General features: G+C 51.2%; 1 protein-coding gene across 1 annotated transcript in view; it reads left to right on the top strand.

The window, feature by feature from the left end:
- The first annotated feature begins 282 nt into the window (after positions 1 to 282).
- Positions 283 to 13,036, top strand: part of DOC2A (double C2 domain alpha) — a 75,188-nt gene continuing 62,434 nt past the window's right edge. Inside the window, exons 1-3 of the mRNA XM_056534546.1 lie at positions 283 to 558; positions 853 to 992; positions 6,748 to 7,005. Of these exons, the coding sequence (XP_056390521.1) occupies positions 542 to 558; positions 853 to 992; positions 6,748 to 7,005 (415 nt within the window). The 5' untranslated portion in view covers positions 283 to 541. The remainder of the gene's footprint in view (positions 559 to 852; positions 993 to 6,747; positions 7,006 to 13,036) is intronic.

The raw sequence follows: 13,036 nt of genomic DNA, 5'->3' as shown, positions 1-13,036 counted from the left end.
CCGAGCTGAGTGTGCACGTGTATGGAGGGATCGGGAGAGATAGCTGAAACATGACGGACAAGGCAGGGGGTGTGCGGCAGTGTAGGGTTAGTAGTTGCAGACGCCATTTTGAGAGATTTGACGGGAAACTAATTTTAAAAAAATTTGATTTTACACAATTGCAAAATTTTGGGGAAATTCAGAAAAAAATTGATTTGTGCCAAATCGATTCTCCTCCTCATCTACTGCTACGTTATACGGCAGCCCCCCAAAAAGGTATCTGCATGTTGACTCTAAATCCTGAGCGATAATATCACGAGCATTATTACCCGCGGATGATTACTCCGCATCGCTCACATACGGAGATTTGTCCTCCTCATTAAACAGGCAGGGAACGGCGCGGTGCATGTGATTAACAACCTGCGCGGCTCTGCCACAACAAACACTCAAATATTGACATGAAATCCAGCAATTAGGAGATTATCCAGGGGGGCAAATCCCCATCGAGAGGAAGCCGGGGGCATCTTTGTAGGCATCTCCAGGAGCATCTTTGGGGACATCTATGGGGACATCTTTGGGGTCATCTTTGGGGACATCTATGGGGACATCTTTGGGGACATCTATGGGGACATCTCTAGCTCCAGACCACTGACGGTGCTGTCCAGGTTGATGGATGAGTCTGGCTGCACCGGTTGGAGCAGGGATGAGCAGAGCATCAAGTGGTTAAGGCAGCGGTGCAGCGTCTGGGCTCTGGGGCGATTGTTTTCCTTCACCTCCGTCTACACTCTTCCTTTCTTCCTCTCGATTCATTTGCTCTCTCTTTGTCTCCTCCTCTCTCCTCGCCCTCCCTACTTCTCCTGCTGTGAAACACAGCAGTAAGGGAGAGAGCAACAGCAACAGAGGCGCTTCAGCCCTTCTCCTCTTCCAGATCTCCTCACATCTCAGACCTGCTCATCCCTCTGCCCCCCGTCTCTCAGGTGCACTGTTGTCCTCGGACCATCCGAGGTTGAGAGGTAAGTTCAACCCTTGGCAAAGAAAGGGTCAATAAGGCAAGGGGCAGGGTCCCGGAGCGTATTCCTCAGGTCGCACTTCTGTGGCGTGTTGGTGGAGGGGAAGGGGTTGGAGTTGACTGGTTATACAAGGACCTGCTGGGGTGGTGGGGGTCCATGGAGTAAGGCTCCGGGTGAGTGTTCGGCAGCTTTCTATCAAGTTCAGGGGGTAATGCTCTGCAGAACAGGTAGGTGCGGCAGTGCAGGGACTGTGCAGGAAGAAGTTCATGGTTAGGTGCTCTGCAGAATATCAGGTTCATGTGCAGATAACTACAGGAGACAGTCCTAGTGAAAGGGACCACCACTATGTGACCCCCAACCCAAAATGTGCCCCCTGCCCTTAATATTCCACGTCTTACCCTAATAGCTGAAGTCCACACTTCTCACCACTCTACATGGTCTATGACAGTCCTCCAGTCCTCCACCGCACCGCCCAAAACCTTCACCACCACCCTCTATACACCTTCACCTGGTCCTCTGGTATCTCCTCTAATCCACCTGCCTGATGTTCTGTTATATCCTTTACTACCTGCCTATCCTGCCTATCCTGACACCACGTGTTCTACTGCCCTTCACCCCACCTGCCTGCTCCACTATCTCCTGCACTCTACCAGTCTGACCCTCCACTATCTCCTGCACTCTACCAGTCTGACCCTCCACTATCTCCTGCACTCTACCTGCCTGACCCTCCACATTCTCTTGCACTCTACCTGCCTGACCCTCCACATTCTCCTGCACTCTACCTGCCTAACCCTCCACATTCTCCTGCACTCTACCAGTCTGACCCTCCGGTATCTCCTGCACTCTACCTGCCTGACCCTCCACATTCTCCTGCACTCTACCTGCCTGATCCTCCACTATCTCCTGCACTCTACCAGTCTGACCCTCCACTATCTCCTGCACTCTACCTGCCTGATCCTCCACATTCTCTTGCACTCTACCTGCCTGACCCTCCACTATCTCCTGCACTCTACCTACCTGCCTGGTCCTCTACTATCTCCTGCACTCTACCTGCCTGATCCTCCACCATCTCCTGTACTCTACCTGCCTGATCCTCCACTATCTCCTGCACTCTACCTGCATGATCCTCTACTATCTCCTGCACTCTACCTGCCTGCTCCACTATCTCCTGCACTCTACCTGCCTGATCCTCCACCATCTCCTGTACTCTACCTACCAGATCCTCCACTATCTCCTGCACTCTACCTACCTGATCCTCCACATTCTCCTGCACTCCACCTGTCTGCTCCACTATCTCCTGCACTCTACCTGCATGATCCTTCACTATCTCCTGCACTCTACCTGCATGATCCTTCACTATCTCCTGCACTCTACCTGCCTGCTCCACTATCTCCTGCACTTTACCTACCTGCCTGCTCCACTATCTTCTGCACTCTATCTACCTGTCTGCTCCACTATCTTCTGCACTCTACCTACCTGTCTGCTCCACTATCTTCTGCACTCTACCTTCCTGTCTGCTCCACTGTCTTCTGCACTCTACCTGCCTGATCCTCTATCTCCTGCACTCTACCTACCTGCCTAATCCTCCACTATCTCCTGCACTCTACCAGTCTGACCCTCCACTATCTCCTGCACTCTACCTGCCTGATCCTTTGCTATCTCCTGCACTCTACCTGCTTGCTCCATCTCCTGCACTCTACCAGTCTGATCCTCCACTATCTCCTTCACTCTACCTGCCTGATCCTCCACTATCTCCTGCACTCTACTTACCTGCCTGATCCTCTGCTATCTCCTTCACTCTACATGCCTGATCCTCCGCTATCTCCTGCACTCTACCTGCCTGATCCTCCACTATCTTCTGCACTCTACCTGCCTGATCCTCCACTATTTGCTGCACTCTACCTGCCTGATCCTCCACTATTTGCTGCACTCTACCTGCCTAACCCTCCACTATCTCCTGCACTCCACCTGCCTGACCCTCCACTATCTCCTGCACTCTACCAACCTGCCTAACCCTCCACTATCTCCTCCACTCTACCTGCCTGATCATCCACTATCTCCTGCACTCTACCTGACTGATCCTCCACTATCTCCTGCACTCTACCTGCCTGATCCTCTACTATCTCCTGCGCTCTACCTGCCTGATCCTTCACTATCTCCTGCACTCTACCTGCCTGACCCTCTAGTATCTTGTGCACTCTCTCCATCTTCTGCATGCTATGTCAGCTTCCTCGCTCTATTTGCTTGTATTTATTATTATATATTATGTTATTCTGCCTGTTGCAGACTCTTCTCAGTACTGTGTGTGCAGTCGGTCTGTCTCTTCCGTCCTCACTATCTCCTGTATCTTCACATTCCTCCTGATCCTTCAGGATCTTCTGCTTATTCATCCTGTATTACCAGAGGCCATGACTTCGTCTTCTCCTGTCACCTGCCCCCCCCCCCCCCCCCCCCCCTCGTACATCCCCCTGATCTCCTGCTGATCCTCTTTTTATTGCATTGATATCTAATAACTGCGCCTCTTCCCCCCATATTATGTGTAAAGCCTCTATTCCCTATTCCGGTCCCACTATGTCTGCACAGTCCTCATCCTCTGTATGTACCCTCTAATTCCAAGATCACTGAACCTATTATGTATCTAACCTCACTTCTGTCATGTATCTAACCTCACTGACTTCTCTGTCATGTATCTAACCTCACTTCTGTCATGTATCTAACCTCACTGACTTCTCTGTCATGTATCTAACCTCACTGACTTCTGTCATGTATCTAACCTCACTGACTTCTACATCATGTATCTAACCTCACTGACTTCTGTCATGTATCTAACCTCACTGACTTCTGTCATGTATCTAACCTCACTGACTTCTCTATTGTGTATCTAACCTCACTGACTTCTCTATTGTGTATCTAACCTCACTGACTTCTCTATTGTGTATCTAACCTCACTGACTTCTCTATTGTGTATCTAACCTCACTGACTTCTCTATTGTGTATCTAACCTCACTGACTTCTCTATTGTGTATCTAACCTCACTGACTTCTCTATTGTGTATCTAACCTCACTGACTTCTCCATTGTGTATCTAACCTCACTGACTTCTCCATTGTGTATCTAACCTCACTGACTTCTCCATTGTGTATCTAACCTCACTGACTTCTCCATTGTGTATGTAACCTCACTGACTTCTCTGTCATGTATCTAACCTCACAAACTTCTCTGTCATGTATCTAACCTCACAAACTTCTCTATCATGTATATAACCTCACAAACTTCTCTGTCATGTATCTAACCTCACTGACTTTTCTATTGTGTATCTAACCTCGCTGACTTCTCCATTGTGTATCTAACCTCACTGACTTCTCCATTGTGTATCTAACCTCACTGACTTCTCCATTGTGTATCTAACCTCACTGACTTCTCCATTGTGTATCTAACCTCACTGACTTCTCCATTGTGTATCTAACCTCACAAACTTCTCTGTCATGTATCTAACCTCACAAACTTCTCTATCATGTATCTAACCTCACAAACTTATCTGTCATGTATCTAACCTCACTGACTTCTCCATTGTGTATCTAACCTCACTGACTTCTGTCATGTATCTAACCTCACTGACTTCTGTCATGTATCTAACCTAACTGACTTCTGTCATGTATCTAACCTCACTGACTTCTCCATTGTGTATCTAACCTCACTGACTTCTCCATTGTGTATCTAACCTCACTGACTTCTCCATTGTGTATCTAACCTCACAAACTTCTCTGTCATGTATCTAACCTCACAAACTTCTCTATCATGTATCTAACCTCACAAACTTATCTGTCATGTATCTAACCTCACTGACTTCTCCATTGTGTATCTAACCTCACTGACTTCTCCATTGTGTATCTAACCTCACTGACTTCTCCATTGTGTATCTAACCTCACAAACTTCTCTGTCATGTATCTAACCTCACAAACTTCTCTATCATGTATCTAACCTCACAAACTTATCTGTCATGTATCTAACCTCACTGACTTCTCCATTGTGTATCTAACCTCACTGACTTCTGTCATGTATCTAACCTCACTGACTTCTGTCATGTATCTAACCTCACTGACTTCTGTCATGTATCTAACCTCACTGACTTCTCCATTGTGTATCTAACCTCACTGACTTCTCCATTGTGTATCTAACCTCACTGACTTCTCCATTGTGTATCTAACCTCACTGACTTCTGTCATGTATCTAACCTCACTGACTTCTCTATTGTGTATCTAACCTCACTGACTTCTCTATTGTGTATCTAACCTCACTGACTTCTCTATTGTGTATCTAACCTCACTGACTTCTCTATTGTGTATCTAACCTCACTGACTTCTCTATTGTGTATCTAACCTCACTGACGGGGAAACACTGATGTAACCTGACTGATATGTCTGTCAAATGTATCTAATCTCCCTGATATCTATGTGATATGTATCTAACCTTACTGACTTCTCTATCATGTATCTGAACTCTTTGGGGGAGATTTATCAAATCAGAGGGAAAGTGGTGTCGTTGCCCATAGCAACCAATCAGATCGCCTTTCATTTTTCAGAGGCCTTTTTAAAAATGAAAGCAGCGATCTGATTGGTTGCTATGGACAACTGCACCGCTCTCCCTGTACACAGGTTGTGAGAAATCTCCCATGTCTTCTTTATGGTGTGTATCTAAGCTTATTGATTTATATGTTACATGTATCTAACCTCCCTGACCTTTCCCTAACCTCTATCCAGTGGTCTTCAACCTGCGGACCTCTAGATGTTGCAAAACTACAACTCCCAGCATGCCCGGACAGCCAACGGCTGTCCGGGCATGCTGGGAGTTGTAGTTTTGCAACATCTGGAGGTCCGCAGGTTGAAGACCACTGCTCTATACCTTTAATTTGACATATATCAATCCTTAGTGAGTTCTATGTGTTCTGCATCTAACCTCATTGTCTTTCCTGACTCGTGTATCTAACTGTGTGTCATTTATCTAAGCTCATGTATATATCTAAGCTTGTCCGTATTTAAACTCGTGTATATATCTAAGCCTGTGTACCTAAACTCATCTATGTATCTAAGCTTGTGTGTGTATCTAAACCCATGTGGATTTAAAGTCATGTGTTTATGTAATTTCAAATATGTATCTAAATTCATGGATGTATCTAAGCTCATGTGTGTATCTAACCTTGTGTATATATCTAAGCTCATGTGTTTATCTAAGTTGGTGTGTGTGTCTAAGCCTACATGTGCATTAAAGCTTTTATGTATCCAGGCTTATGTGTGTATCTAAGCTCATGATTGTATTTAACCTCAAGTATGTATCTAAGCTGGTGCGTGTACCTCATGTACATAACTAAACATATGTGTATATATATATAATCTCATGCGCTTATTTAAGTTGGTGTGTATATCTAAGCTCATTTACCTTGTATCTAAACGTATGTGTATATTTGAGCTCATCTGTGTATCTAAGCTTATGTTTGTACCTAATCTCGTGTATATCTAAGCTCATGTATGTATCTATGCTTGTGTGATTATCTATGCTCATGTGTGTATCCAAACTGGTGTGTGTAGCTAAGCTTATGTGTGTATCTAAGCTCGTATGAATCTAACTTTATGTGTGTATCTAAGCTTATGAGTGTATCTAAGCTCATGTGTATCTAAGGTTATATATATTTAAGCTATGTGTATCTAAGCTGGTGTGTATCACGTGGTGGTCACCTGGTGTCGCCCTCTGTCGCCCGCAGACACGCTGATGACGGTACGGAGAGGAGATAAGGTTCCCATCAGTATCCAGGAGCACATGGCCATAAACGTTTGCCCCGGACCCATCCGACCCATCCAGCAAATCTCCGACTACTTCCCCAGATTTACCCCATGGCCAGAGGGGGCGCCCTCACCCACCGGGCAGCGCCACAACCTCTCCCCCCTGGACATACCGCACCAAGCAGCCGAACAAGTGGACAACACCGACGACCTGGACGACTATGACTCTGATGACGGCAGTACGTACCAAACCAGTACCATACGGGGGGCAGTACGTACCAAACCTGTGTCATGGGGGGGGGGGCAGTACGTACCAAACCTGTGTCATGGGGGGGGGGGCAGTACGTACCAAACCTGTGTCATGGGGGGGGGGGCAGTACGTACCAAACCTGTGTCATGGGGGGGGGGCAGTACGTACCAAACCTGTGTCATGGGGGGGGGGGCAGTACGTACCAAACCTGTGTCATGGGGGGGGGGGCAGTACGTACCAAACCTGTACCATGGGGGGGGTGGGACAGTACGTACCAAACCTGTACCATGGAGGGTGGCAGTACGTACCAAACCTGTGTCATGGGGGGGGCAGTACGTACCAAACCTGTACCGTTGGGAGGGGGGGCAGTACGTACCAAACCTGTACCGTTGGGAGGGGGGCAGTACGTACCAAACCTGTACCGTAGGGAGGGGGGGCAGTACGTACCAAACCTGTACCGTTGGAAGGGGGGCAGTACGTACCAAACCTGTACCGTTGGGAGGGGGGGCAGTACGTACCAAGCCTGTACCGTAGGGAGGGGGGGCAGTACGTACCAAGCCTGTGCCATGGGGGGGCAGTACGTACCAAACCTGTGCCATGGGGGGGGGGGGGCAGTACGTACCAAACCTGTGTCATGGGGGGGGGGCAGTACGTACCAAACCTGTGTCATGGGGGGGGGCAGTACGTACCAAACCTGTACCATGGGGGGGGGGGACAGTACGTACCAAACCTGTACCATGGAGGGTGGCAGTACGTACCAAACCTGTGTCATGGGGGGGGGGGGCAGTACGTACCAAACCTGTACCGTTGGGAGGGGGGCAGTACGTACCAAACCTGTACCGTAGGGAGGGGGGGCAGTACGTACCAAACCTGTACCGTAGGGAGGGGGGGCAGTACGTACCAAACCTGTACCGTAGGGAGGGGGGGCAGTACGTACCAAACCTGTACCGTAGGGAGGGGGGGTAGTACGTACCAAGCCTGTACCGTAGGGAGGGGGGGCAGTACGTACCAAGCCTGTGCCATGGGGGGGCAGTACGTACCAAACCTGTGCCATGGGGGGGGGGCAGTACGTACCAAACCTGTGCCATGGGGGGGCAGTACGTACCAAACCTGTACCGTAGGGGGGGGCAGTACGTACCAAACCTGTACCGTAGGGAGGGGGGGCAGTACGTACCAAACCTGTACCATAGGGGGGGGGGCAGTACGTACCAAACCTGTGTCATGGGGGGGGGGGGCAGTACGTACCAAACCTGTGCCGTTGGGAGGGGGGGCAGTACGTACCAAACCTGTACCGTAGGGGGGGGGGGGCAGTACGTACCAAACCTGTGCCATGGGGGGGGCAGTACGTACCAAACCTGTACCATGGGGGGGGGCAGTACGTACCAAACCTGTGCCATGGGGGGGGCAGTACGTACCAAACCTGTACCGTAGGGGGGGGGGGGCAGTACATACCAAACCTGTACCGTAGGGAGAGGGGGCAGTACGTACCAAACCTGTACCGTAGGGGGGGGGCAGTACGTACCAAGCCTGTACCATAGGGGGGGGCGGGACAGTACGTACCAAACCTGTACCATAGGGAGGGGGGGCAGTACGTACCAAGCCTGTACCATAGGGGGGGAGGGGCAGTACGTACCAAGCCTGTACCATAGGGGGGAGCAGTACGTACCAAACCTGTACCATAGGGGGGGCAGTACGTACCAAACCAGTACCGTAGGGGGGGAGAGTACATACCAAACCTGTACCGGGGGGGGGGGGGGGGGGCAGTACGTACCAAGCCTGTACCATAGGGGGGGGGCAGTACGTACCAAACCAGTATTTGTAGGGGGGGCAGTACGTACCAAACCAGTACCGTAGGGGGGGAGAGTACATACCAAACCTGTACCGTGGGGGGCAGTACGTACCTAGCCTGTACCATAGGGGGGGGGCAGTACGTACCAATCCTGTACCGTGGGGGGGGGGCAGTACGTACCAAACCTGTACCATAGGGGGGAGCAGTACGTACCAATCCTGTACCGTGGGGGGGGGGCAGTACGTACCAAACCTGTACCATAGGGGGGAGCAGTACGTACCAAACCTGTACCGTAGGGGGGGCAGTACGTACCAAACCAGTACCATGGGGGGGCAGTACATACCAAAGCTGTACTGTGGGGGGGGGCAGTACGTACCAAACCTTCACCGTGGGGGGCAGTACGTACCAAACCAGTACCATGGGGGGCAGTACGTACCAAACCTGTATCGTGGGGGGGGGGGGGCAGTACGTACCAAACCTGTACCAAGGGGGGTGGGTCTATTGATGTCGGGGGTCCTCTTTATGTGTGATGTCGGGGGTCCTCCTTATGTGTGATGTCGGGGGTCCTCTTTATGTGTGGGGTCGCGGGTCCTCTTTATGTGTGGGGTCAGGGGTCCTTTTATGTGTGGGGTCGGGGGTCCTCTTTATGTGTGATGTTGGGGGTCCTCTTTATGTGTGGGGTCAGAGGTCCTCTTTATGTGTGATGTTGGGGGTCCTCTTTATGTGTGGGGTCAGGGGGGTCCTCTTTATGTGTGATGTTGGGGGTCCTCTTTATGTGTGGTCGGGGGTCCTCTTTATGTGTGGGGTCGGGGGTCCTCTTTATGAGTGGGGTCGAGGGTCCTCTTTATGTGTGATGTTGGAGGGGTCCTCTTTATGTGTGATGTCGGGGGTCCTCTTTATGTGTGGTCGGGGGTCCACTTTATGTGTGATGTCGGAGGTCCTCTTTATGTGTGGGGTTGGGGGTCCTCTTTATGTGTGTGGTCGGGGGTCCTCTTTATGTGTGATGTGGGGGGTCCTCTTTATGTGTGTGGTTGGGGGTCCTCTTTATCTGTGGGGTCGGGGGTCCTCTTTATGTGTGATGTGGGGGGTCCTCTTTATGTGTGTGGTTGGGGGTCCTCTTTATCTGTGGGGTCGGGGATCCTCTTTATGTGTGAGGTCGGGGGTCCTCTTTATGTGTGTGGTTGAGGGTCCTCTTTATCTGTGGGGTCGGGGGTCCTCTTTAAGTGTGGGGTTGCGGGTCCTCTTTATGTGTGGGGTCAGGGGTCCTCTTTATGTGTGGGGTCGGGGGTCCTCTTTATGTGTGATGTTGGGGGGTCCTCTTTATGTGTGGGGTCAGAGGTCCTCTTTATGTGTGATGTTGGGGGTCCTCTTTATGTGTGGGGTCAGGGGGGTCCTCTTTATGTGTGATGTTGGGGGTCCTCTTTATGTGTGGTCGGGGGTCCTCTTTATGTGTGGGGTCGGGGGTCCTCTTTATGAGTGGGGTTGAGGGTCCTCTTTATGTGTGATGTTGGAGGGGTCCTCTTTATGTGTGATGTCGGGGGTTCTCTTTATGTGTGAGGTCGGGGGTCCTCTTTATGTGTGGTCGGGGGTCCACTTTATGTGTGATGTCGGAGGTCCTCTTTATGTGTGGGGTTGGGGGTCCTCTTTATGTGTGTGGTCGGGGGTCCTCTTTATGTGTGATGTGGGGGATCCTCTTTATGTGTGTGGTTGGGGGTCCTCTTTATCTGTAGGGTCGGGGGTCCTCTTTATGTGTGATATGGGGGGTCCTCTTTATGTGTGGTTGGGGGTCCTCTTTATCTATGGGGTCGGGGGTCCTCTTTAAGTGTGGGGTTGGGGGTCCTCTTTATGAGTGATGTCGGACCCCCAACCCCACACATAAAGAGGACCCCCGACCACACATAAAGAAGACCCCAACCACACATAAAGAGGACCCCCGACCTCACATAAAGGGGACCCCCGACCTCACATAAAGAGGATCCCCGACCCCACATAAAGAGGACCCCCGACCACACATAAAGAGGACCCACAACCCCACACATAAAGAGGACCCACAACCCCACACATAAAGAGGACCCCCAACCTCACATAAAGAGGACCCCCGACCACACATAAAGAGGACCCTCAACCCCACACATAAAGAGGACCCCCGACAACACATAAAGAGGACCCTCGACCTCACATAAAGAGGACCCCCGACCACACATAAAGAGGACCCCGACCACACATAAAGAGGACCCCCGACCTCACATAAAGAGGACCCCCGATCCCACATAAAGAGGACCCCCGACCACACACATGAAGAGGACCCCCGACCTCACATAAAGAGGACCCCCGACCCTACACATAAAGAGGACCCCCGACCTCACATGTTTATGTGTGGGGTCGGAGGTCCTCTTTTTGTGTGATGTGGGGGGTCCTCTTTATGTGTGTGATCAGGGTCCTCTTTATGTGTGGTCGGGGGTCCTCTTTATGTGAGGTCGGGGGTCCTCTTTATGTGTGGTCGGGGGTCCTCTTTATGTGTGGTTGGGGTCCTCTTTATGTGAGGTCGGGGGTCCTCTTTATGTGTGAGGTCGGGGGTCCTCTTTATGTGAGGTTGGGGGTCCTCTTTATGTGTGAGGTTGGGGGTCCTCTTTATGTGAGGTCGGGGGTCCTCTTTATGTGTGGTCGGGGGTCCTCTTTATGTGGGATTGGGGGTCCTCTTGATGGTTGTGGTCGGTGGTCCTCGTTATGTGGGATCGGGGGTCCTCTTGATGTTGTGGTCGGGGGTTCTCTTTATGTGTGGTCGGGGGTCCTCTTTATGTGTGGTCGGGGGTCCTCTTTATGTGAGGTTGGGGGTCCTCTTTATGTGGGGTTGGGGGTCCTCCTTATGTGAGGTTAGGGGTCCTCTTTATGTGTGAGGTCAGGGGTTCCTCTTTATGTGAGGTCGGGGATCCTCTTTATGTGTGGTCAGGGGTCCTCTTTATGTGTGGTCGGGGATCCTCTTTATGTGAGGTCGGGGGTCCTCTTTATGTGTGGTCGGGGGGTCCTCTTCATGTGTGGTCGGGGGTCCTCTTCATGTGTGTTCGGGGGTCCTCTTTATGTGTGGTCGGGGGTCCTCTTTATGCGTGGTTGGGGGTCCTCTTTATGTGTGGTCAGGAGTCCTCTTTATGTGGGGTTGGGGGTCCTCTTGATGGTTGTGGTCGGGGGTCCTCTTTATGTGGGATCGGGGGTCCTCTTGATGTTGTGGTCGGGGGTCCTCTTTATGTGAGGTCGGGGGTCCTCTTTATGTGTGGTCGGGGTCCTCTTTATGTGAGGTCGGGGGTCCTCTTGATGTGTGAGGTCGGGGGTCCTCTTTATGTGTGAGGTCGGGGGTCCTCTTTATGTTTGAGGTCGGGGGTCCTCCTTATGTGAGGTCGGGGGTCCTCTTTATGTGTGGGGTCGGGGGTCCTCTTTATGTGTGGTCAGGGGTCCTCTTTATGTGAGGTCGGGGGTCCTCTTTATGTTTGAGGTCAGGGGTCCTCCTTATGTGAGGTCGGGGGTCCTCTTTATGTGTGGGGTCGGGGGTCCTCTTTATGTGTGGTCAGGGGTCCTCTTTATGTGAGGTCGGGGGTCCTCTTTATGTGTGGTCAGGGGTCCTCTTTATGTGAGGTCGGGGGTCCTCTTTATGTGAGGTCGGGGGTCCTCTTTATGTGAGGTCGTGGGTCATCTTTATGTGTGGTCAGGGGTCCTCTTTATGTGAGGTCGGGGGTCCTCTTTATGTGAGGTTGGGGGTCCTCTTTATGTGTGGTCGGGGGTCCTCTTTATGTGTGGTCGTGGGTCCTCTTTATGTGTGGTCGGGGGTCCTCTTTATGTGTGGTCGGGCATCCTCTTTATGTGATGTCGGGGGTCCTCTTTATGTGTGGTTGGGGGTCCTCTTTATGTGTGGTCGGGGGTCCTCTTTATGTTTTGTTGGGGGTCCTCTTTATGTGTGGTCTGGAGTCCTCTTTATGTGTGGTCGGGGGTCCTCTTTATGTGTGGTCGGGGGTCCTTTTTATGTGTGGTCAGGGGTCCTCTTTATGTGGGGTTGGGGGTCCTCTTGATGGTTGTGGTCGGGGGTCCTCTTTATGTGGGATCGGGGGTCCTCTTGATGTTGTGGTCGGGGGTCCTTTTTATGTGAGGTCGGGGGTCCTCTTTATGTGTGGTCGGGGTCCTCTTTATGTGAGGTCGGGGGTCCTCTTTATGTGTGAGGTCGGGGGTCCTCTTTATGTGTGAG

The sequence above is a fragment of the Hyla sarda genome, chromosome 8 (assembly GCF_029499605.1).
Source record: "Hyla sarda isolate aHylSar1 chromosome 8, aHylSar1.hap1, whole genome shotgun sequence".
NCBI classification, from domain to species: domain Eukaryota; kingdom Metazoa; phylum Chordata; class Amphibia; order Anura; family Hylidae; genus Hyla; species Hyla sarda.
This window is presented reverse-complemented; position numbering and strand designations above follow the sequence as displayed.